The sequence below is a fragment of the Cnephaeus nilssonii genome (genome assembly GCF_951640355.1).
Source record: "Cnephaeus nilssonii genome assembly, chromosome: 8".
Classification (NCBI taxonomy): domain Eukaryota; kingdom Metazoa; phylum Chordata; class Mammalia; order Chiroptera; family Vespertilionidae; genus Cnephaeus; species Cnephaeus nilssonii.
The window spans coordinates 16,324,199-16,349,161 of record NC_137079.1 but is presented as its reverse complement, the minus strand read 5'-3'; the positions used below and the strand labels follow the sequence as shown (position 1 = coordinate 16,349,161).

The 24,963-nt window shown below is 47.5% G+C and overlaps 1 protein-coding gene across 2 annotated transcripts; it reads left to right on the top strand.

Annotated features, from left to right (window-relative positions):
• Nucleotides 1-13,307: 13,307 nt before the first annotated feature.
• PPP1R3B (protein phosphatase 1 regulatory subunit 3B) lies at nucleotides 13,308-19,878 on the top strand. Of its 2 annotated transcripts, XM_079779049.1 has the most exons (3): nucleotides 13,504-13,597; nucleotides 14,202-14,307; nucleotides 17,623-19,878. In XM_079779049.1, exon 3 carries the CDS (start codon nucleotides 17,648-17,650, stop codon nucleotides 18,503-18,505), a length of 858 nt encoding a protein of 285 aa, XP_079635175.1. In that variant the 5' UTR covers nucleotides 13,504-13,597; nucleotides 14,202-14,307; nucleotides 17,623-17,647; the 3' UTR covers nucleotides 18,506-19,878. The 2 variants fall into 2 exon arrangements, with proteins under 2 accessions (XP_079635174.1, XP_079635175.1); XM_079779048.1 differs by lacking the exon at nucleotides 14,202-14,307 and having other exon boundaries at nucleotides 13,308-13,597.
• Nucleotides 19,879-24,963: the final 5,085 nt, after the last annotated feature.

Sequence of the window (24,963 nt, the reverse complement as noted above, 5' to 3'; positions counted from 1 at the left end):
CCTGGCTTGCTCTCTCTGTACCCTCAGCCCAGAAGCACAGGTAGATAATCAATACATTGTATTGAATGGATGGATGGATGGATGAATGAATGAATTTTGATGCTACAAAGATTAAAAACTTCTCTTATTTTGGCTTAAAACATTAGAAGTTCATTCTCTCACAGTTCTGGAAGCCAGAAGTTCAAAATCGAGATGCCAGGAGGGACACACTCCCTCCAAAAGTTCTAGGAGAAGACCTCTCCTTGCCTCGTCCAGCTTTTGGTGGCTCTAGGTATCCCTTAACCTGTGGCTGCTTCAGCCAAGTATTTGCCTCCATCTTTACATGGCCTTCTGTGTGTTTCTGTCAAAACTCCTCTATTAAGAGTTTTCCCTTTCAGACCTGCACAGGATGTTGCTGCGGGCAGTTAATGTCCAATCCCCAGCCTGGCAGCAGGTGAAGCACTGGTGTCCTGTCCGAAGTGTCCGTGCTGATCGAGGCTGGCTGCTTCCGTTTGCCCTCGATCCTTATGTGTAAGCCTTGAGCTGGCTGGTTTAATCTCCCACTTGGTTCTCTTTTTCCCATGTAACTTGGTTCTGTGCTTGGGTGGAAAAAAGCATCCTTCTGATTGCCCTGTTTTAGGAAAAGGTGGCCCGTGCATATCTGTTGGACCTATTTCTGTCCTAGCTCTCTATGAAGGAATAACATTGCACAGAATTGCATCACGCATCATGCATGTCCTAATTCTGTTAGAATTTCTTCTCTAAAATTGCAGTCGTGGTCACCTGTGTTCCTTTCTTTTTCTCCTTTACTCCTTCCCGTGTGGTATATGACCATTGCAGGAAGCATGAGTTCTCAGGGCAGCCTGGGAAAGGCCTGGTTCTATCCTCAGAGCCAGCTTTCCTCACTGCAGGCCTGTCCGAGCCTTCAGGACGCTCTCCTGCTCTGGGCATCTCCAAATGGGGCTCTAGTCGGTCACCGTCCCCAGATTTATTTGATCCAAAAAAACATTTTAGTGACGAACTTCCCAAGAGACTGGTATTTCATCCAAGGCCCTTTCGGGGAACAGCAGGGTACAGCTTCCTTATTGTTTTTCCCTTTTGTCTTTATCCAATCTTTTCTCGAACGTTTCTCTAAATATGAAATGATTTTGCAGGGTTTTCCTTTACCCCGTTTTGGCTTTCCCTCAGTCAAAAGGTCTGACTCAACCGAATAGGTATTAAATACATTTGAAATTAAAATCAAATTAAATACCTTTAAGTGTTTGGCAAATAGAGAGAGGCTTAGGAAATCTCAGGCCCTGAGAGCCGTGATAAGCACAGCCCCTGGTCTGCCTCCCCGGGAGAGGGCGAGGGGGGCCTGGCAGCCGGGGTGCGGTGATGCCTGGACGTGCTTCTGCGTCATTGTCCTACAGCGGCAGCGACCGGAAAGCACTAGAAACAGCCAGTAAAGGTTCCCCAGAATCCTTAGACCCCTGAAGTTGTGACATCCCAACATCTTTGGGAGCCTTGAAATATTAATTACTTTTTTCTGTAACATTTCATTTATTCATAAGAATGCCAGAGGGTGCATGTTCATGTTTTAAAATGGAGTGAATTTGAATTAAAGTTAATTTTGTTTTCTGTTTTGGTAGGATAGCTTTGAGGCTGTGTGACTCCCTGAGAAAACTGTCTGGTTTGAGATCCCAGGAGTCCTTGAGGCACAAGTCGAGGGGAACTTGAAATGTCCAAGAGGACCCAGGCCAACCTGTTTCCCTCCTCTTCACCACCCCTCCCCTGAGGTCTTACAAGAGGCATTTGCTTCACACGTGTGACAAATGTCAGCCCTGCCGAGGGCCGTGGAAAGGCCCGGAGATGAGAGGATGGGGGTCAGCCACCCAGGAGCCTCCTCTCCCCGCCACAAAGTACAGACCCAAGTGTGACCACCCTTTTGCACACCGTAGCTCTGTAACCCACACCCCCTGATGTGACAAAGCCAGAGACCACAGAAGATGTCTAACTGCCCTGGCCCCAAGGTATTGACCATCTAAACAACTTTCACAAGTTGCTTCTGAATAAATGGGTTCCTCCCAGGTTCCCTGTGGAATGCCCTACCTTCACTGCAGGTTGCTTTATTTATTTATTTTTTTTTCTGCTCTCTCGGGATGTGGGGTGTATTTAATTGTTTGGGGTAGGAAGACTTTTTTCCACGTCTGGCTTCCTCCTGAAAACACAGATATTTGGCACCCGTTCATCTATTGTGTGGCCTTTCCCTTTCACCCCGTGCAAGCCTCAGAAACCTCCTCCCCACGTGCCCCCTGCCTTCCTCCCTTCAGCCCTCCAGTATCCCCCCCCCCACCCCATTTCCTTCCTGCCCACTGTGTAGCAGCCGCCCGGGGAACCTGCAAACCTCTCCTCCTCCAGCCAGAGCCGCAGCAACGAGTAACCCAATCACCCCCTCCTTACGGCCTGCCTGTGAACGAGGTGGTTGTCCCAGGCCCAGCAGTGAAATTGAATTAAGGGCTGTGCTTGCAAAATCCAAAACTTATTCTGCTGGGGCCCCAGTTAAAGCCTTAAAATTTAATTTCGCAGACGGGGAAGCAAGACAAGCAGTCCTTGAGGTGGGCCTCGCAGCCTTTTCCATCTAGTTGCTGGGAGCTGCAGCCCGATGTGGTAGAAATAGCCTGGACTTGGGGGTTAGACAGATTTGACTTTGAATCAAGACTCAGCCATTTGCTGCTGTGTGAGGTTAGGCAAGTTACTTAACTTCTCTGAGCCTCGGTTCTCTTACCTATAAAAGGGGGCTCATAGAAGTACCTACCTTTATGGTGATGGATGGAGACTTGACACACGATACAGATGATGTGCTGTGGAATTGTGCACCTGAAACCTGTATAATTTTGTTAACCAGTGTCACCCCAATGAATGCAATAAAAAAGGAGGGGGAGAGAAATACCTACCTTTCAGGATATTGGTATAAAGTACATAAAGTGCCTGGTCCTAAGTGAATGCTCACTAAATGATAGTCCTTACTGTTTAGATTCGGCCTGTGCTGTATAAAAGCAGGAATGAAGGTGAGGAGCTGGTGAGAGGGCTTTCCCCTGAGGAGGTTGCAGCTTTTGCTTCACTCGACTTTTACCAGATGGCTGGACAATGATGGAACCGAGGCCAACCTGATCACCGATACCGCCCAGAGCTGTGTCTCCTAAGGCTTGCCCATATTCCTACTCCCCGCCTGATGGAGCATGAGGCAGCAGCAACTTGGATGTCTCCTCCTCGGCTGTTTGTGTCTTGCCTGGTACCAAGTACCCCTGTCCTCCGGCCCTTCCTGCTGGTGACCTTCATGTGTAGAGGAGGAGAGAGAGCACTACCAGGACCCTGGGAGGATCTCTGAGAGTGGAAATCCTCCTCAGAGCACAGTGGACTTCTGGTCACCACTGTAGGGTGCTAGGTACTTGGTCTCTTCGGCTGTCCGTCCTGACCGAGAGACAGCATCCTATTCCCCTCCAGAAGTGGAGCTGGCAACGGTGGTGAAGGGGAAGGCAAAGGAGAGGAACTATTCGTTTCTTCTTCTTGGAAATACGAGGTGGCGGTAACATTATATGAAACCTGCTATGGATAAACAAGTGATGGCACCTTTCGGGGTCTCTGTTTCTTCACCTGTAAATGGGGGGTGCTAGACCAGATGACACAAAGTCCTTTTATGGCTTTTCAATGGGATTTATAAACTCAAGTCTTGGCATTTGGAGTGAAATTAAGGAGACGACTTGGTATGTTGAGCTCTTCCACCTGAGCAAACACTACACCCACAGTGTAAATTCCCACTGGCAAGGAAAACAACAGGACCACCCTTGGAGTGGGAGAGGTGAGATTCAAGACGTCATTGGGAGGGAGACCGCTTTCTCAGCAGCAAAGAGCACTACCGCTGCCAGGCGAGATGGTCTGGGCAGCATACAATAGCCTTCTAAGTGTGATCATGGAACAAAATTAGCATGGTGGATAAGATAGACCTACTTTTTTTTTTTTTTTTTTTTAGTACAACTCTGTCTCATTGCTGCAGTTTGTAGTGTGTGTGTGTGTGTGTGTGTGTGTGGCGGGGAAGGGGGAATAGGACGTTATATAGAGAGAGGTCATATGCACACAAAAAGTCAACTTGGTCAAATATAAAATTGTTTTCGATGCTTCCACATGGTTTTCTGACAGCTAGTACTACAAAGAGGTCAGAAGTCATCTGGTACTTGCTCTTACATTAATAACTTGTTGCCCTGCCAGTGTGACTCAGTGGTTGAGTGCCCACCTATGAACCAGGAGATCATGGTTCCATTTCTGCTCAGGGGACATGCCTGGGTTGCACAATTGCATGTTTTTGATATCCATTCTTTTCTCATCTCTCTTCATATACCATCTTCCTACATTTTTAAGACTTTTTTTTTTAAAGAGTAGTTTTAGGTTCACCACAAAATTGAGAGGAAGGTACAGAGATCTCTCACATAACCCCTGCCCCCACACATACATAGCTTTACCCATTATCAACATCACTCACCAGAATGGTGCACTTTTTAACCCAGGATGAATCTACATTGAAACATCGTAATCACCCAAAGTCAATAGGTGTTCACCTTAGAGTTAACTCTTGGTGTTGTATATCGTATGGGTTTAGACAAATGTATAATGACATATTTTCACCATTATAATACTTTACACAGTATTTTCACTGCCTTAAAAATCCTTGTGCTCCACCTATTCATCTCTCCCTGACCCACCCCTGGAAACCACTGACCTTTATACTATCTCCATAGTGTTGCCTTTTCTAGAATGCCATCTAGTTGGAATCAGGTAGTATGTAGCCTTTTCAGATTCTCTCCTTCCACTTAGCAATATGCATTTAAGGTTCCACTATGTCTTTTCATGGCTTGATAGCTCATTTCTCTTTAGCACTAAGTAATATTCCATCGTTTGGCTGTACCAGTTTATCCATTTACCAACTGAAGGATGTCTTGGTTGCTTCCAAGTTTGGGCAATTATGAATAAAGCTGCTATAAACATCCAAATGCAGGGGTTTTTTTGTGTGTGTGTGTGGACATGTTTTCAACTCCTTTAGGTAAATACTAAGAAGCGTGATAGGTGGATTGTATGAGGAAACTACGTTTACTTTTGTAAGAAACCATCTTTTTGTGGTGGTAGAAATCAGTAGGATTCTTAGTTCTCTGGGGAAGAGTGACAGAAATTGGGAATAAAAGGGACTTCTGTGGTGCAAGTGGATAGATATTATGACAATTTAATAATCTATACACTTAAATTTTGTTTACTTTTCAAAATGCATGCTAGAGTTTACTACAAAAAAATATTATATGGAAGAACTACCGAAGAAAGCAATAAACTGTGTAGAATAAATGCACATATTTCTAAATAAAATCCTATATAATAAAAGGGTAATATGCAAATCGACCAGTTGGCAGAATAACCAGTCACTATGATGCACATTGACCACCAGAGGGCAGGTGCTCAACACAGTAGCTGCCCATAGGCCCTATCCGGGCCTGCCAGCCATCACCTTGGTCCCTTCCCCCTCCAACTCCCCATTGCCCGCCGGCAGGCTCCAATTGCCCAATGACAACCAAGGAACGAGGAGTGGATGGCAGCAGGGGGTGGGGCCAGCTGCCAGCAGCTGGGGAAGATGGCCCTGATCGCAGGCCAGGCCTAGGGACCATACCCATGCACAAATTTTGTGCGCTGGGCCTCTAGTTTTCTAAATAAAAAAGAAATAACCTTGCTAACATTTCATCTAAGTCTCTTCTCTGTGTGTGGTTTTCTGTAATTCATAAATAGCACATCTTCTTTTAATTGAAGATATCTTAATTTTTTTTTTTGTTTCCTGTAGTAAATGTGTTTCAGAGGTCAGCTCTTTTTCAGTCTTTAGACATAGCCTTTCCCCTTTTTTTATAAGTTAAATCTTAGTTGTTGTGTCTGTTCACCTACCCTCAAATGACGGGGTATTTGGCACAGGAGTGATGCCCCTGGAATATTTACCATGTGCTTGATAGTTTACAAATATGTCAGCATTTAAATGTGTGCTTTATTCTCACACACCCCAGCACCTTACACCAGAGAGAAAGGTAGATCTTTTTTCCTAAGTATTGGCTCTTTTGCCCTAACGAGGTGCTAACAGCTCCTTCCTGTTACAAACGTATCTGAAGAAATTGCCCCATGTAAGCCTTGGGAATCCTGGGTCCTTCCAGAACCGGTCCAGAACTGTCCAAGATTGGAAGCGGATAGAAAAAGGGGTTTCTATAGGTTTGCAGAAAGATACACCCCAGAGAGTGGCTGAATTCCCAGAGCCTGTGAGCTGTGGCATCTGAGGTTTCTACAGGTGGGAGGGGCTTAGATCTGGGACTGCCTGACCTTCACAACAGGCCTGCCAAGGAGACATCACCTGGAACCTTTCTTGAGCAGCAGCTGCGGTGTGTGGTGAGGACCTGACCTCCACAGAGGATGGGCTGTAGGAATAGCAGCATTAAGAGCAGGGACCACAGAGTCCAAGTACAAAGGGCCTGCTCCCAATTTTGAGGAGCTGTGTAAGCCAACTGATACTTAGCTTCTTGCTGCCCTTGGGAAGTGGAGGGTTAGGATCCAGAGCTTACTGTATTTAGAATAATCCAGACATGTAACTTTCACTGCACTTGGGTTTTATGGAACAAGTCATCCTGGTTACACATAAAATGTTCCAGGAAACCTTCAGAGTACCTACCAGGCCGCCATTAGCATTCCCATTCTACAGATAAGGAAACAGAGGCACAAGACTGGGAAGTGATTTTCTCAAGGTCCACAGCTCATTGTGGCAGAGTCAGTATTCAAATCCAGGACCAGCAGATGACCAAGCTCTTAACCACTACATCTCTAGGTCTTGAGAGTTATGTGAGCCTTCATCTTTCCATGTGTCTTTCTAGGAATTTTAGCAGCAAGTTCAACCAGAAATCTCCACTTTGCAATGTTTCTTCCTCTCCTAACCCAGTGGTCGGCAAACTCATTAGTCAACAGAGCCAAATATCAACAGTACAACGATTGAAATTTCCTTTGAGAGCCAAATTTTTTAAACTTAAACTTCTTCTAACGCCACTTCTTCGAAATAGACTCGCCCAGGCCGTGGTATTTTGTGGAAGAGCCACACTCAAGGGGTCAAAGAGCCGCATGTGTCTCGCGAGCTGCAGTTTGCCGACCACGGTCCCAACCTATGACTTTAGATTGTCCCTTCCAGTTGATGACTTACGCTGATTTATAAGAAAAAGGAATGCTTATTTACTATTCTTTGAAATGACCAAAGAATTAATAGAGGAAAACAGGAAGGATAACAAATATTGTTGCTAAGGCTTAAGATATGATTATGTCTATTTCCAAGGCTTAGATGAAAACAACGTCAACATTTGGCTTTCCATCTTTTATAGTCCTGGCTACCTACCAAGGAAGACTCATACGAATAGTTAGTTTTCAGGTTGTTGTTTTTGGTGAAGTGTAATTTTATAACAAACTTGAGCAGCCTTCACAACAAATGCGCTATTGTCCTGGGCGTTTTATTACGCAGGAGATGAAATGACCACGTGGGACGATGGCTCCCTCCCTGCCCCCTGAGCGTGGTGCCTCCTTGGAAACGCGAGCAAGGCAAGGGGCTGAGAAGGAACATTCTCAACATGCGGTGACTTCCCAGCCTTCACTGATCCATTTCTAGCTCCCGAACAGCCCGTGGCTCTGTGTGGAGAACTGGTTACCATGAGTTCGGAGAAGGAAGAATGCAGTCTTTAAGTCGTAATTCTCCAGGGGCTATCAGGTGATCATAGGGAAAAGCATGAAGTCAGTCCAGCTTCTGACTCGACATTTCAAAGAAAGCAAGGCGCGATCGAAAATTAAAGTGGTTGGAAAACAGCGTTGGTGCACATTTTAAAATCACGGTACGTCAATACTTCGTTTTTTTACCTCATCTCTCAAGTGAGTCATTGTTTTCTTAATACGAATTATATCATCGCCTGTTTCTGAGAGGATGATCCAGGCAGTATTGCAAAGACAGGATGGAACGGGCTGAAGAACAATTGCTTACACAAAACCCCGCAGCGCTTGCTGTAGCTGAGGGATCTGACCCAGGCGTGCAGCAGAAACAGCCCAGACCCCGGTCCCAGGCCCCCAGCGGCCAAATGGGCTGTCCCAATCCTAAAAGCAGAGGGACATGTTCTCACACAGAAACGTATGCCACTTGTGAATACCTGGAAGCTCTCCATTGCATCATATGTATTTAGTTACACATTTAAATGTAATGTATGACCACACCAGTCACGAACAGGGAATAAATGAGCAAAGAATATAAATATATACCCTGGATTCTGCCTAATTCCTGTTAAGCCTGTGGCAAAGTGATACCGCCTCATTCCCAGCCTCTCCACCTTCTCTCTGACCAGCCACCACTTAATACCATTTTAGTCAATAATGTGGGTTATGAAGTCCTCATTTATAACACAAGCTGGCTGTGTACTTTGAGGTTCAACGCTAAAGCAAACGATGAGGAAAGCAGCTATTTTCACCCAGGTATAGATATATGACTCATTAATCAAAATTCTCATATAGCTTTTTTGTCAGAGGAGATATATAATTTTCCCAAAGTCCACAGGCCAAGACCTTATTAAGATTATTTAACTCTTAACTTTCTCCCATAGTGGGAATGAAAAAGCAATACTGATCTTTCTAAAAACAATTTGGCAATATAAATCAAGAGTTTGAAGAATGTCTGTCTGTATTCTGTGGGAAATGGTTATAAAAAATAATCAGGGGTGTGGACATAGATTCAATATAAAGATGTTTATCCAAGTGTATTTACACTAGAGAAAATAATGAAAAAAGATCTAAGTGCCCCACAATAAGAAAATAAAGTATGGTCTCTTTATATGAAGAAATATTACACAGCCATTAAAAAGCATGTCTAGCCCTAGCTGGTTTGACTCAGTGGATAGAGAGTCAGCCTGCGGACTGAAGGGTCTGGGGTTTGATTCCCGCCAAGGGCACATGTCCAGGTTGCAGGCTTGATCCCCAGCAGGGGGCATGCAGGAGGCAGCCAATCAATTATTCCCTCTCATCATTGATGTTTCTATCTCTCTCTTCCTCTCCCTTCCTCTCTGAAATCAATAAATATATATATATATATTTTTTAAAAAGCATGCCTGGCCCTGCTAGTGTGACTCAGTGGTTGAGTGTTGACCCATGAACCAGGAGGTTACTGATTTGATTCCCTATCAGGGCACATGCCCTGGTTTCAGGCTTGATCCCCAGTAGGGGGCGTACAGGAGGCAGCTGATCGATGATTCTCATCTTTGATGTTTCTATGTCCCCTCTTCCTTTCTCTCTCTCTAAAATCAATAAAAACATATTTTTAAAAAGCATGTCTGAAAAATTATACTAATACTAAATTATAATAATACTAAACTGAGAAGCAGTCATTAGTAAAAAATTAAGATATCAAACTTCACATATTCTATGATTGTGATAATCTAATGTTTATGCATAGAATAAATACTGAACGAAAAGACAGTGAATTATATTGGTAGTGATTGCTAGGTGGTGCTGATTCTATTTTCTTCTCCACATTTTTCTGTATTTTCCATAATTTCTACAATGATCTTGTATTAGTTTTATAATCATAAAAATAATAATACCAATGAAAGTTATCATGTCATGTTTGTACAAAGCTCTGTACAAGGTAAGAAGCTACGGAATAGAAGCTGCTCTGTATGCATAGCTCTTAAAAGAGTGGTCCCCATATTAAACTCACCCAGGCTCTCAAAAGCCCTCAAGGGTGAGGAAAATGCCCTGATGAGCCCTGGACATGTAAACCAGTCTAGGTCTTCTCCCAGGCTAAGGACGCATCCTCCATAGTTAGAGGCTTACAGAATAACCTCCGTTAAAGTATGCATCTGCCTAACCCATAAGACATGACCTAGCAAGTCACTTCCAGTCAAATCTGAAAGAGGGGCAGCGGGCCCCAGGTAACACGATGCGCCCAGAACATGTCTGCGGCTCTGACAGGTGCAAACAACTCCGCTCGTCTAAATATAAACCGACTCGGGCAGTTTGGAAAGCCTTTCCCTCTTTCTATTCTCATCGGGCACAAGAATGTTCTCTTTTTTAGTTCTGATCCTTGGTTATTTTTATTTAGATTTGCTCTGCAATACTTTTTATTCAATGAGAAGCGATGTTATAATTCTAAGAATGGAAAAAACAAAACTATTTTTCTTCCAAAATCTTGGCTGACGGTAGGACCTTGGTTTGGGCTGTCTTTGAAATGTGTTAAGTTGAAAAGGAGATAAGACATGAACAATATTTTTAAAAAACGTTCTGGATGAGTACAAAGCTGATGTTAACACATGCCTACAGAAACGTTGTTTTAATCAGCAGAGTGGAAATTCTTTAGGGGAAGGTAGAGAGCTCAGGCCTTTGCCAATTGCCGCCATGCTCTCTCCATTACCCCTAAACTCTAACTCCCCCTTCAGGATGCTGCTCAATGGTCACTTCTTCAGGAGCCTTCTCTGACCTTCCCCACTCCCACCCCCACCTCCAGGGCTACACATGCACAGCCTTCTTGCTAGCTCCCAACACACAGAGATTTACCTTCCTACATCGTTATTTAATCACAGAGCTTCTTGAGAGTAAGATATTTTTCATTTTTTCCATCTCTAGCAACCAGATTTACAGTAGTTATTCAATAATGTGTTGTTGAATGAATGAACAAATGTTCATTCAAACAAAAGAAGGGACTGAAGGAGTCACCAATAAGCCCACATTGAAGGAAGAAAGACAGTGCTACCACTAATAGACCCGAAAAAGATCAATTTATGGGAAAATAATAATGATTAGACAATGATAGTCTTTTTTATTTATTTGAGGAGGGGATGGTTGCCTTATTAAATGAAATTAAAACTAAAGTGCCAGGTATTATAAAAGGAATTTGGTATGCATTGGCTAAAGGGTTGACATTATCCATTTTCATTTTCTTTCTGCTATAAAATGAGAAGGCGAGGCAAGATCTCCATGTGTAAGGGCCAGCCCAGCTGTCAGGTTCTGGGCTCTGGGACTGCACTGCATTCTGCTAGAACAGTCCTCCAGACCTTGTACCCCAGATCCATTCTGATCGCAAATGAAACTGTGCTCTTTTCAAACTCATAGATGCCACACTCCTACCTACCAAGACTGTGGTGTGCCACAACTAAGTTTAGCCCCACTCTCCTGGTCTGAAATAGTCATCGAAACCACAGGGGAAATTATTACCCATGGTTTCCTAGATCTATGTAAGGAGGACGCTTCCAAACCCTAATGCCGTAAAATTGTATTTACTTGTTCCAACTTCTTCCCAGTTTGGTGCAGATCACCCTTTGCCTGCGTACATTTTGCAATACCTGTTGGCTCTTTATCTTTGCCCACTCCGTTAACATGCTCACTACGCTCGAGAAACGCAGCCAACCCTTGGCTTAATAAATCTTCAACCCACTCATCAGCTAGTAAATGGGGTTTAGAATTGGGAAAGGGAGTATTGCACAGAAGCTTTATTTGCCAACCGCCTACCAACAGCTGATTTCGCAGGTGGTCCTTTATCAGATTTGCCCATTGAAAGAGAAGAAAGAGGACTAACGATCGCCCTTCAGACAGGGAGACGATGTCTGGGGAAACTCTGTAAGCTGAGGGCCTGTATTGGATTACTATAACCGACTAGCGTTTTAGTCTTAGATCCCTAGTAAAATTAGGATGTGCTCTTCTATCCCTGAAAGCAGAATTTCCCAAATACCACATTCGACATAATGAATTTTCATAAAGCTAAATATATCCCATGTAAAGGACCTTACTCTGGGATTACATCCTTCCTGCATTCTGTTGTTATTGCTGTTAAAAAGAACTTAAAATAAATAAATAAAAGGATAGTAACAGAAGATGGTAAGTTGTTTTTTTTTTTGTTTTTTTAATTCAGTGTCTTTACTTGGCACTTTAAAAAGCTGGCACGCCTCTTTCAGCTTCCAAAAGTCATTAACATTAGAAAACTAGGATTCTCAGCCCTAAAGTGACCAGCTCAAAGCTGACTGATGATAAAGGAGATTATATAAATGACTATATAAATGTAAATTTGTTATTCTCATAGGAGAGGAGGGGCTTTTGGTCTCTTAGAATCTCTTCATTCTCTATATCATAGAGATAGATCATGGGAGCCCTGTAGGTCCAGGTCATTTTTTTAAATCTTTATTGTTGAAAGTATTACATATGTCCCCATTTTTCACCCCATTGACCTCTTCTAGCCTGTCCCTGTCCCCTGCCCCGACCTTCACACCCTAATGTCTGTGCCCATGAGTTATGCATATATGCATACAAGTTCTTTGATTGAACTTTTCCCACCCACCCTCCTCCTCCTTCCTCCATGTCATTTTTATAACAGATTCAAGTCAGGTAATTTCCTCTAAAATGTACCTACCTGAGAAACCCTCAACTATATACATGCAGCACTCTATGAGATGGGTTTAGTCCTTTGCCCCAATATCAACATTATTTAAAAAAAATGTACTATATTCCTTTCACAGTAATACCTGGACCATGACAGGCACAAAGCAAGCATCCAAGAATTGTGTTTTTGTTTTGTGGGGTGTGTGTGTGTGTGTGTGTGTGTGTGTGTGTGTGTGTGTGTTTTGAATATATTTTTATTGATCTCAGAGAAAAAGGGAGAGAGAGAAACATCAATGGTGAGAGAGAATCATGGATCGGCCGCCTCCTGCACTCCCCCACACTGCGGATCGAGTTGGCCTGTGCCCGGACCAGGAATCAAACCATGACCTCCTGGTTCACAGGCCGAAGCTCAACCACTGAACACCAGCTGGGCTCAAGAACTGTTTAGACCCTATCTCAGGATCTGGGAACAACTAACCCAAAGAAATGCCACCTAAATAGCCGGGAAACACAAGTCTTTTCTCGGGGCTCCCCCGGTCTCCGCAGGCGGTAGGGGAAGTCACGGTCCCCTGAACCCCGCAGCTGAAGTGCAGATGGAGGCGGGCCCGCGGGAAAGGATAGAAAGGTCTGCCCCGCTAGGACTGTGCCTGAAAGAGGAAACTTCGCAAACCTCCCGTGCCCAGGCCTCCCGCGGTCCTGGGACGCTCTTCTGTAGGAAAGTGCCTCTGCCCCCTGGCGCCTGTCCCCCGGCTTCTGGTGGAACAGCGACCCGCCGCCTTGCCCGCAGCCCCGTCCCTCCGGGCGCGCCGGGGATCACGTGGCGCAGCGGTGCTCTCCCCGGCGCGCGGCTCCCCGGCCATTGGCCGCCGCTCGCGTCCCGGCACGCCCATTGGCTGCGGGGGGCGTTCACGTGAAAGGGGGTCTGGGATGGCACCCCGAGAGGGGAGAGGTGGCCCGAAAGTTAAAGAGCGCGGCGCGGCGGCCGGGAGCCGGAGTCCCGGGTGGCGGGCCGCAGGGAGGCGAGCGGGCTCCTCGCGCGCGGACGGATGCGGCTGCCGGTGGAGGGCACGGACCTGAGTCTTGGCCCCCGCTCCTGCTGTCGCTCCGGCTGCCCCAGCCACCCTGGCACCAATGCGGCCGCGGGCTGGAGCCTCTGCGCCTCGGGGCTTATGAGCTGCACCAGGTACGTCCTTCCACGTCCTGGCGTCCGAGCGCGGGGTCCTGGCGGCGAGGGGCGCGCCGGGGAGACCCTCTTTCGCCCCTGCCATCTGCACTTTTGCCGTCCAACGTGCAGCTGCGCTCCGGGGTGGAGCACCCTAGACGGGCTCCAGGAAGCTGTTGCTTCCACGTGGAGCGGGCAATCCAGGGGCCAGAGGTGGGATGGAACCTGCCCGGACCTCCGTGCGCCCCCGAGGTGCGGTCCCCGGGGCTGGGGCTGGGACTTAGGGTGCCCTCGCCCTCTATTGCCCCTGCAGAGTGTCTGCGGAGCTGGGCGATGGGGTCTGGAGCCCAAAGAAATGTCGATTCTTCTCTCCCAGGGCCTCGCCTCCCCGTCAAACTCTAGGAAACACACTTTGTAGTCGCTCAGGCCGCCGAGAGAGAGGAGACGTAGAGCGCAAAGAGCGCCGCGTCAACCCTGTCCCCGGCCTCGGGTCCCCAGACTGGCGCTGTCCTGACCCGGCTGGGCAAGGCGGCCGCGTGGGGGCGCTCGCGCGGCGCGGCTCGGGCCGGGGTTACCCCTCCACCCCGCCCTGGGACAATAGTTTGGGCTCCTCCTCCTTCTCCAGGAACTGAGCGTAGACCGGTGGTGGCGGCCGCCCCTGCCACCTCCCTCAGGGCTCTCCGATGCAGCTCCGAGCGAGCTGGGGAGGGGGCTGCCCCGCGGCCTCAAAGGTAGGTACCCCGACAGGCAAAGGGAGATCTTCGAGGGGGTGGGGGTGGAGGTGGGTCCGAGAGGGATCCAGGTCATAGTGACCTGTAGAATCTTCCAGCCTGGACGCTCCACTCTTTTGAACACAGAAAAAGGGGTGTGGACGAGACTCTGCAAAAGAGGAGACAGAGGGCCCAGAAGGACATACTGGAAGATTTGGGGGCCCGTCGTGGCGTTGTTCCCTGCAGAAGGGAAGAAAACTGAGGGAAAGACTGGACTTGGGAACGTGCAGAGTTGCTAGAAGGTGTCGGAGCCTGTGGTTTGTGTGGCCAGGCCTCCCTGGGAGACCCGAGGTGCAGAGAAGAGAGCGGGAGGGCTCTGAGCTGGGGTGCAGAGGAGAGAGGAAAGAAATGGTTCATTTGGCAGCGCTGCCCAGGAGCCAGGAATGGAGGAAGACAGCTGGAGGCCTTCCCACAAACTTGAAGTTGAGGTATTTGGGGAAAGTTAGTGGGAAGAGAAGAACCATCAGGCACTGTTGGTAGCCGTGAGTGTCAGAGCCAGAAGGGGCCTCCGAGGAGAAAGCGGGAGCCCAGAGAGGTTGAGTGACCTGCAGCACGTGGCACAGCGAGGTGGACGCATGCCGAGGCCGGGGCTCTGTGCTTCACGTGGGACATTTAGATGGCAGGGACTGTGCCATTTTAACTTACCTCTTTTCTGTAAGATGCTGCCTCACCCACCGATACTCATCTCAAAGATGCTTTGGGTGATAGTGACAGGATAGAATGAATACAAGTGGCGTTTATGGCTGTGAATAAGGGCCCCGTGATCGGAGCACAAAGAGAACGATGTCAACTTTATTCATACTGTGTCAACCGAACCTTTTGGGAGGGGGTAAAGGAATGCTGAAGGGGTCAATGACTGTGTCTTTTAAAAATTACAACCTGTTGCGACTGCTTACCTAATGTTTTGGTGTTCCTGGGGCGAAGGGAAGGGGGGATTAGTGGGGCATCCTATTTTTCTGTCTTTACTTATAAAAGTACAAGAGAATGGAAAGGGAAATGTCTTGGCCTCAATACCAAAAAATAAAATAAAATAAAATTACTTACTATAAAAGGCATAACCAGAAAGTCAGTAGGTCAGCTTCCTGGAACTCTGAAGGTCATGGGGTTATTTTCTGTACAAGCCTATAGTTTGCGCAAGAGAAATCACCATGACGTCCAGCCCTAGGCAGCTTGGCTGGTGGTGTGTAATTTCCCCCTGGTGGGACAGGGAAAGTCTTGATGCAAAACTGTCCGTGTTCTCTAGTTATCGTGGAGGCTTAGGGTTTGCCCCGTTTGACCAGGAACACTGGAATCCACCCTTGGGCATGGCCCAGTCAGGCATCTTTTGGAAGCAAAGTTTTTGAGCATCCATACTGGTCAGAGTAACAACTGCGGATGCTCTCGCGACCCTGTCCTGCAATGAACTGGTCTCCAGGCCCTATGCGCCCTGCTGGGTCAAATGTGTGTCTTCTCGGTCTGTTTTCCCCCTGGCCAGCCTTGGTTGCCCACATTCCCTGGTCTGGGGCAGGTAAGGGGCTGGAGCAGCAGGACAGGGGCCTGAGGTACAGCCGGGTGCATCCTGCGTTGGCACCGGTCATTTCCATGCCACTTGAAGATAAAAATGCCTCTCCAGGTGCCTTCCTTTCAGGGGCGTAGGAAACTATTACCTCGCATGTCTCTGGTGCTAGGACTACTTCTGGGTGATGGTCATTCCCGTCACCGTCCATTGGAGAATTCCTGAGCAGACGGTCAGGAAGGCCTACACTAAATCAGCACTTGGGTGATTGATCCTTGGAGAATGTTCCAGTTAATAAAAATTGGAATCTGCGTGTGAGGACAGGCAAAGTGGCCGAGAGTCACATCGTATCCGAGATTGAGGCCTCACCTCCAGTGACGGTCAGACGGAGAGACTGAAGGGGTTCTGGTCAGGGGTTGCTTGTGCAATGCTTCTGGGGCAGTGACCCTTGGGTCAAAGGTCGTTAACCTCACTTTTGCTTTTCGTGGAAAAATGTTGCAAAACCGATTAGGCTCTAGAAGGTGCCAGGGGAATTGTTTAATTAGCTCTGGCTCTGGCTGTAACCTCACCTCCCGATCCCCGGCTGTCCTTGTTCTTAAAGCTTAGTGGTAAAAGGGATCTCGGGCAAATTTCATTTACACGACTGGGCCCAAACAGTGTAACTACCAAATCTTCATTCTCTAACGGATCCCCTTATTTTAGAATTCAGTTTACACAATATCCTGAGAGTTTCCCAACCTTTCTCTAATGAACTGATGGACTGTCTTAACGTTGTGCAGGAAAGCACGTACGAGGTTGGTTTGCAGGCTAGCTGGCTGGGCAGAGAGGACTTGCAGCTGACCTTGCGCTGACTCGGACAAGGAGGAAGCGGCTGTGGCCCAGGAGGAACTCTTTCTCCCCCCGCCCCCGCTCATGCCCAGGTTGTCAACGGTGGACAGAGTAGGAGGGGCTTTGCCCCGTTCAGGTTTTTATTCTCTCTCTCTCTTTTTTTTTTTTTTAAACCAACTATCTGTGTTGAAGTTAAAGCTGAAGGTGTAATTCCAGTACACGCTAACAGTTTTGCAATGGGCCAGGGGAAAACTAAAATGCAAGTACTTTGCAAGTTTTCCTGTTTGTTTTCATTGAACCCATTGGTCAGCACTCTTAAAAGTCATCTTGCCCAATTAAGTCAGAATTCTCCATTCCAGAACAATTACATGGCCATAAGAACAGATAATAGAAAGCAAATGGCCCCTATAATTTTCACTCCTTTGACCTTGTAAGCGAGGAAACAGTAAGACAAATACCCTTTAAAAATGAATGTTTAGTGGGTGGGTGGGAAGTGATCAACCAAAGAACTTGTATGCATATATGCATGACCCATGAACACAGACAATAGGGTGGTGGAGGCCTGGGGTGGGGGCAGGGATGGGCTAGAAGGGGTCAGTGGTGGGAAAAAGGGGACATATGTAATACTTTCAAGAATAAAGATTAAAAATAATAAAATAAATGTTTAGATAGCTACATTATGGCTATTAATGATTGTTTTATTTTTCTCTGAACGTGTGTGTTCCTCCAGTTGGTCATCGCCAAGTGCCTGCTGCATCCTAGGGAGGTCTGTCATTCTTTTGGAAAATGGGATCGAACCCATTATGTCTCTGGCTTCCTCATTTTCTGTCACTCTCTTTGATTAATCTGGACCACACTTGAGTTAATACTGAACGGCAGCCGTGTGGACAGAGATGAAGAAAAGCAATGTCCGTCTGATCTCATTGCTGTTTCTTTCTTTCCCCCTCTGCCAGCGTTCTAGCCTGTTCCTCTAATCCCATGATGGCGGTGGACATAGAGTGCAGATACAGCTGCATGGCCCCTTCCTTGCGCCGAGAGCGGTTCGCCTTCAAGATCTCACCAAAGCCAAGCAAACCTCTGAGGCCTTGTATTCAGCTGAGCAGCAAGAATGAAGCCAGCGGAGTGGTGGCCCCAACCGTCCAGGAGAAAAAGGTGAAAAAGCGAGTGTCCTTCGCAGACAACCAGGGGCTGGCCCTGACAATGGTCAAAGTGTTCTCAGAATTTGATGACCCGTTAGATATTCCGTTCAACATCACTGAGCTCCTAGACAACATCGTGAGTCTGACGACAGCAGAGAGCGAGAGCTTTGTGTTGGATTTTTCTCAGCCTTCGGCAGATTACTTAGACTTTAGAAACCGGCTGCAGACCGACCACGTCTGCCTGGAGAACTGCGTGCTGAAGGACAAAGCGGTCGCCGGCACCGTGAAGGTGCAGAACCTGGCGTTTGAGAAGACGGTGAAGATCAGGATGACCTTCGACACCTGGAAAAGCTTCACAGACTTCCCCTGCTGGTATGTGAAGGACACTTACTCCAGTTCAGACAGGGACACGTTCTCCTTTGACATCCGCTTGCCTGAGAAAATCCAGTCTTATGAAAGAATGGAGTTCGCTGTGTGTTATGAGTGCAACGGGCAGACGTACTGGGACAGCAACAAAGGCAAAAACTATCGCATCACCCGGGCGGAATTAAAGTCCACTCAGGGCCCGGCCGAGTCACGAAATGGACCCGATCTGGGCATCTCCTTTGACCAGTTTGGAAGCCCTCGGTGCTCCTACGGTCTGTTCCCGGAGTGGCCCAGTTACCTAGGGTACGAAAAGCTGGGGCCCTACTATTAGTGACCACGTGTGACGGAGCCCCGCGGAGTGGGTGCAGATGAGCCCAGCTGCAGTCGCCGCGGGACGGAGATGGAAAGCCAAGAGAATAGCTGAACTGCCATCAGGCACACTTTCCGAAAAGAAAGGATCCTATTCACTGCTTCCTCCAACCAGCAAGTCCAGCCCGGCTCAGACCACAGAACCAGTTTCACACTCAGAGTGGCCGCGGCGTGCCGGTCTGCTTGGCACCCGTGGCAGCCACACGGGACGGGCAGGATGGTGCCAGAGAGGGTCTGCACTGGAGCCGGGCCTGCAGGCAGTGCTGGCGAGGCTAGAGGATGGTGGCTTCCTAACGATGCGACGCGGAGGGTGCCCGGGCTGTGCTGTGTGGAGGAGCGGCTGAGGAAAGTCAGCCACTTGGATGTCACTCCATCCCCAGCCACCTTCTGGCCCCTTGCCGCTCTCTGGCTTCTCTCCACCCAGCCAGGCCTTCCTACCTCTTGCTGCTGTCTCACATCTACGCGTTCTTCACATTGTGTCTCCGTGCCTTTTTTTTTTTTTGGTGTTTTTCTTCGACAGTTCATCTGATGTTCAGGAAACGATAATAAAGGCAGATCGGCCTGGGAGACAGGCATTTCCTCTTGCTGGGCCCCGTGTGTATTTCCAGCGGAGAGCAGCCTGCCGGTGATCCAGAGGAACTGGCGTCCGAGCAGCGGTGCGGATTGCCGGCTCAGGACCGGCAGGACAGCCGCGAGTGGGACACGTTTCGCTTCTCCTCTTGGCTTTTGGGGGAGCTTTCTAAGCACTCAGACTTACCCGGAGTCACCAGGAGGCTCACTTCCAAGGGGTGTTTCAACTTGCTCGGCTGGTTGGCAGGCGTCTCGTTCTTTATACAAGGATTTTAGATCGCCCTTTCTGGAGACTCATCTTTTACACTGTGTTCAGGACATTGGGATTGGCAGATCCAATATATCCTCAGAGCCTTCCGAAAATGTTTGCTTTTATTTTGACTGTGATTTTCAGGACCCGGGACATGTTACAAGCACCCAGGGACTTTGATCTGGGTGTCCTTATTTATGGTGTGTGAGTATGCGAAAGGGGCAGAGGAGGAAGACCTAAGTTCTCCTATGTTTGCCAGCTCTGAAATAGCAGACATCAATTGTTCCCCACCATGTCGGACAAAAGAATTAAAAATCTGGTGGGCCATGTGGTTGAGAGACTCCTGGAACTTTCACTGTCAGATGGATCCCCAGATCCTGTGATTATTTGGGGGCAAGCCTGGTTTGGACTTGGGGGGTGTTTAAAATATTTTTACATGTGTATTTGTAGAAGGTTTGGGGTTTTTCTGTTTTTGTGTTTGTTTTTGTTTTTGGAGATTAAATGACTGTCTCGTTTTCCTTTTGCCTGATTCACTAAAGTGAGGTTTTCCTGAGGGAGGCAGGAAGTGGGGTGCACAGCTACTGGACTCTGCAGGCAGAGAGTCTCCTTCCGTTTGCATTTTCCAAATCCATCGGGAAACACCTCCCAGCTCCTTCGTAGATCCTGTCGGGTGTCGGGCAGGTACGGAGTGTCTTGGCTCCTGGAGTTTGGTGGGTGTGTTTTTTTTTCCTTTGGACTTTAAAATGTTTTAACTTTTTAAACGCTCTTTAAGTTGTGTTTGATGTAATTCTTATGCCGAAAACTGGCTGTTACTAGTCTGCAATTGCGTGCCTTATTGTCTATGCCTCTCCCAGGTGGGCAGCACTGAGGGATGCCATGATAATGTAATTTATGGGAAAATCACATTTACCTACGCTGAAATGGGGCAGAACTGTGTTTGATCCAAGCATATCTTACATCAGGTACACAGAGAGCACTTTGTGTTACAAATCTGGTGGTCAGAGCTATTAAGAGTGTAAATCTAAATTGAATAGGAGCAAAAATTTTATTTTGCTTTAAGAAGTCTCCCCCTCTCCTCCTCCCCCATTTCAGGAAAGGTACAAGGCGCACTGTCATTGACATGTTACCCGACTACAGGGGATGAGATCATCCTGTGTTCATGAGAAAAAACGCCTCAAGTGACTTGTGTATGGCTGTCAATAATAGTGATCCTAAGGCATTCCTGTGTCAAAATTTGAAATAGGGTAATTCAGTGATAAGTATCTCTTCTGAAACAGCCGTAAACCCTCCCCCTCCCCTGCTTTGCTCCCAGCTCTCCCCAGATATTTTTGCTGGCGGCTCTGCTTGCACGCCCCCCAGCCAGTGCACCTGGGACACTCACCCCACAGGGCAAGTCCGCACCCGCTTGCAAAGACCCTGCTCTCACTGAGGAATCTGGTTGCCCGACTTCCCTGTCAGCATTGCCATTCAGTGAGGTGGCAGGATCTGAAGAATACTGTCTCCTCCTCCCCAAGCAGTCCTCCTCCTGTCCGGCTCTGTCCCAGAACAGGAGGAGCCTCTGCATGGCTCACCCTCAGCCCACAGGTCTACACGCTTGAGAGAGGGGCATGTTTCTCAGTTGTAGACTTCCCTGCAGCCTGACCTGTAGGTTTGGCCCTCAGGCAGCTCTTGGTTGTGATGACAAATGGCCTCCAGTCCGGGGTCCTTCCCGAGTCGCCCCAGAAAGCCCAGCCTCCTGCTGCTGGTGTGGTGCTCCAGGAATGGGCAAGCAGCTCCATTTTGGTTTCATATTTATTCCCCCTGTGCCCTGGGGAGCACTTGCAAATTAGGTGCAATAAATAAGCTGGACTATATAAAGATATAATAAACAAGCTTTCCATGTTTCTTGGAAGAGATGAAGCATTTGAGTGGGTTTCTTTCTCTCTCTTGTTTAATATTCTTGTTATATGGGAGCTGGTGAGAAATAGAGTTATGTAGTTCTCTAGAAATTAAATTTCAGAATCAAGGTAGAATTTATTTTTTTTCTCTGAGATGTAATTTTAATGGTGGCAAAACATGACCCTTTCAATGTTTTTTAAAGATGTAAAGTTTGAACTGCTAAACGAATTTGTGGTTTTGATCTTTGCATATAATTTGCTTTATAAAAACAAGCGTCACTTTGTAGGCACTTGGGTGTGTGTGTATATATATATATATATATATATATATATATATATACACATATATATGCCCAAAAAGTGTGTTTGCTCACTTTTTAGAAATGCCTGTTTCTGGCTCTTAATGGACAGTGAATGGAAACCTTGGTTGTTTTTTCATTTGTTTCCTCTTTTGAAATTCCTCGACTGGATGTGGTTTGCCGGAACAGGCCTCGTGGCTCTGCTCTGGGAGGTCCCGATCTCCTTCTCCCTTCAGATGTGATCACTGAATGGGGAGAGTGAAACTGACAATGGGATCTCACAGGGTCATCCAAAGACAGTTTGGCAGCTACTTCCCTTCCTGAAGTGGGACACATCTGGGGCGGGGAAGGGTAGCTGTGGTTCTGGGCGGCTTTCCCCCACTGTGGTCGGAAAGCATTGCAGCCCGGGTTGTAAAGCTGTGAATGTTTTTACGGTTTTGTTCTCGGTTCCTAGAGATTGCTGGGGCGGGAGGGGGCGGGGGACTCCAAGAATGCAGCTGTGAGGACGATGTTTCACTTTGATGTCAATGTGAATGTCCAGCTGAAGTGACTCAGCTTCATTTGACGCCTAAAAGTGCCTTGTCAAGAAATTTCCACGTTTTTAAAAAATATATAAATATTTTTGTACACAATGTTAAAGGGGAAATGCACTTTAAAATCACAAGAATGGATGTATTTTGTGTGGTATAAGAGAGTGGTTTGTATCAAATGCAAAAACGTAATAAAGGTAGAAAAAAACACAACGGAAACTGTCCTGTTTTCAAACTGCCTCTCTTCGGGGAGTCGGGCTGGGGAGAAAGCGTTTCAAACCATGTGTCTCCACATACAGAGCACGGTTTGCAAAGGGATGGATCCCGACCCGGGCTGAGCCAGCGAAGCTGAGGCACAAGGAAGGGGTGGGGAACCGAGTTATTAACTGTCCCAGCAGCTGATTAGAGCTCCGAGAATAAGTGCTGCAAGAAGCACAGGGGCCAGCATTGTTCTGAACCGTTTTCTAATGTATATTTTATTCTTTAATTAAACTGACTGGGGTGACATTGGTTAATAAGATTATGTAGGTTTCAAGTGTACATTTCTATGCTACATCATCTGCATGTTGCATTGGGTGCCCACCACCCAAAGTCAAATCACTTTCCGTCACCATCTACTGACCCCCGTTATCTTTTGCTACCCCCACTCGCCTACCCTTTGGAACCACCATACTGTTGTCTGTGTCTATGAGTTTTGTTCGTTCATTTGTTGCTTTTAGTTTTACATCCCACATTTGAGTGAAACCATACGCTTCTTAACTTTCCCTGTCTGGCCTATTTCGCTTAGCATGTTGTTCTGAATTCATTTTTAAATATATTTTTATTGATTTCAGAGAGGGCAAGAGAGAGATAGAAACATCAGTGATGATGGAGAATCATTGATTGGCTGCCTCCTGCATGTCCCATACTGGGGATCAAGCCTGCAACCGGGCACGTGCCCTGACTGGCAATCGAACCGTGACCTCCTGGTTCATAAGCCGACTGAACCATGCCGGCCGGGCCTGAATTTATTTTTAATGATCCAAGGACCAGTCACTTCTGACCCTCTCACTGGCTCTTGGTTTAGTATATTCAGAGGTGGGAAAACTGTAAGTGACTCTCAGAGCTTTTAACGGCTTGATCCCATTGTAACCAGCAAAGCCAGCTCCTGATGGCACCCCCTCTCCACTGGTCATCGACGTTCACCCTAAACAAGATCTCCAGAGATGCCTCATTTCAGAGTTCAGAAGTGGGGATGGAGGCAGAGGCAAATCGCAGCCAGGTGTTTCCTGCCCGTCGGTGTCCGCCACCCGGGGAAGGCAGCAGCGGGTCTGCAGGGGAGAGGGGGCACGGGTGAATAGGGACAAACAGCTCATACATAACCGCCTTCCCCAAGAATATACACAGTGTCCACAATTTCCCACTGTAGAAGTGGGAAGGGGACAAAAAGAACACTCTTTTATGAATATCTATTTGAGATTAAGAATGATTTTAATAATCATAATTCTGATTTATGAGACAGACATCTCAGACCATCTGGAGTAAAAAAAAAAAAAGAAAGAAAGAAAAAACACTTTCCTCGAGCGATGTTCCCAGAATAGCCAACATCCAGCTCTCTGAATAATTCAGTTGAACATGACTGCTGACCTGCCATGTGCAAGGCAGTGCTGGGTGCCTTCTCGACCCACCCCTGGAAGAGATGTTCACGTTTTCGGTGAATCCACGGAAAGCAGTGTGCTCTGGTGTCCAGCGATGTCTGGAGTTGGGAAGCTTGGGTCTGGCCTCGACCCTGCCACCTCCTGTCAACTGTGCTGCAGGGGCTGTCAGAGGTTCTAGCAGGAACAGGACACCACGTGCTCTCGCAGTGTCCTGAGTCCTCTTGAGAGTTGGCCAAAGTGTCCCTTTTTCTAATGCTTCTAAATATACACTTGCAAGAAGTACCAGGCACACGCTCTGCGTTCTTCCTGAGGTCCCAGGCAGGAGCAGCAGCCCAGACAACAGCGTGGGCTTCAGAAAGTGTCAGCGTTCCCACTGGGAGGGCAGCAGGGCCCTTCTGATGGGAAAGGACCAGCGGGTCTGTTGGTTTTTTTCCAAGAATCGTCCCCCCAAACTGGAGTCACTCTCCCGGAGCTGAGACTGAAATGGTGAGTCTGAAGAGAAGACCCTCACGTCGGAGATGCAATCCCCGGGGGTGGTCAAACATGCCCATCTGTATGTACAACGGGCACATCTCTCCCAGGGGCTTCCTCAGCCCATGGAAGGGAAAGCTGGAGACATTCTAACCATGTAAATCTCTGAGACAGTTGACAACGAATGAAAACAAACATTTTAAAAACGTGGTGTAGGACACGTATGCACACACACCTGCACATACACCCGAGCGCATGTACGGCAGCATAAAAGTGAACATTACATAATTGGGTATCCAAGGGCCCGATCGGACGGCAGGATGTAACTGATGGTAGGGAATCACCCATGGGGCCTTGGCTGCGGAGGCATCTAAGAGACAGGATGCAGGATTGGAGGCCTCGGCATGTCCTCGCCCCAGAACAGAACCCCGATGGAGCACAGGAAGGCGTTAGCCCTCATTCCTCTCCCTCCGCCATTGCTGACCCTTGGAGAGGAGATAGAGAGGGAATCTCAACCGACAACTTTGTGGCCACAGGGGTTCTCTGGCAGGTGACAGGTCCCCACAAATGCGATGCACCTCCCAGCATCAGGCCTTCTGCTGGATAAATTAGGCAAAGGAAGGATGAGGATACACAACACACTTTGGGGGCCAAAGACATTCATAATGACCCAGGATCCTGGCCCTTTACCCCAAAATGCAAGATCAGCTGGCTAGATCAGGAGTCGGCAACCTTTACCTGTAAAGGGTCAGACAATACATATTTTAGGTGTTTGGGGCTACATAG

Coding starts and splice junctions, on each gene's coding strand:
- PPP1R3B (XM_079779048.1), top strand. CDS start 13,461: ATGCGGCTGCCGGTGGAGGGCACGGACCTGAGTCTTGGCCCCCGCTCC. Junction 13,598..17,622: donor GGGCTTATGAGCTGCACCAG/GTACGTCCTTCC, acceptor CCCCTCTGCCAG/CGTTCTAGCCTGTTCCTCTA.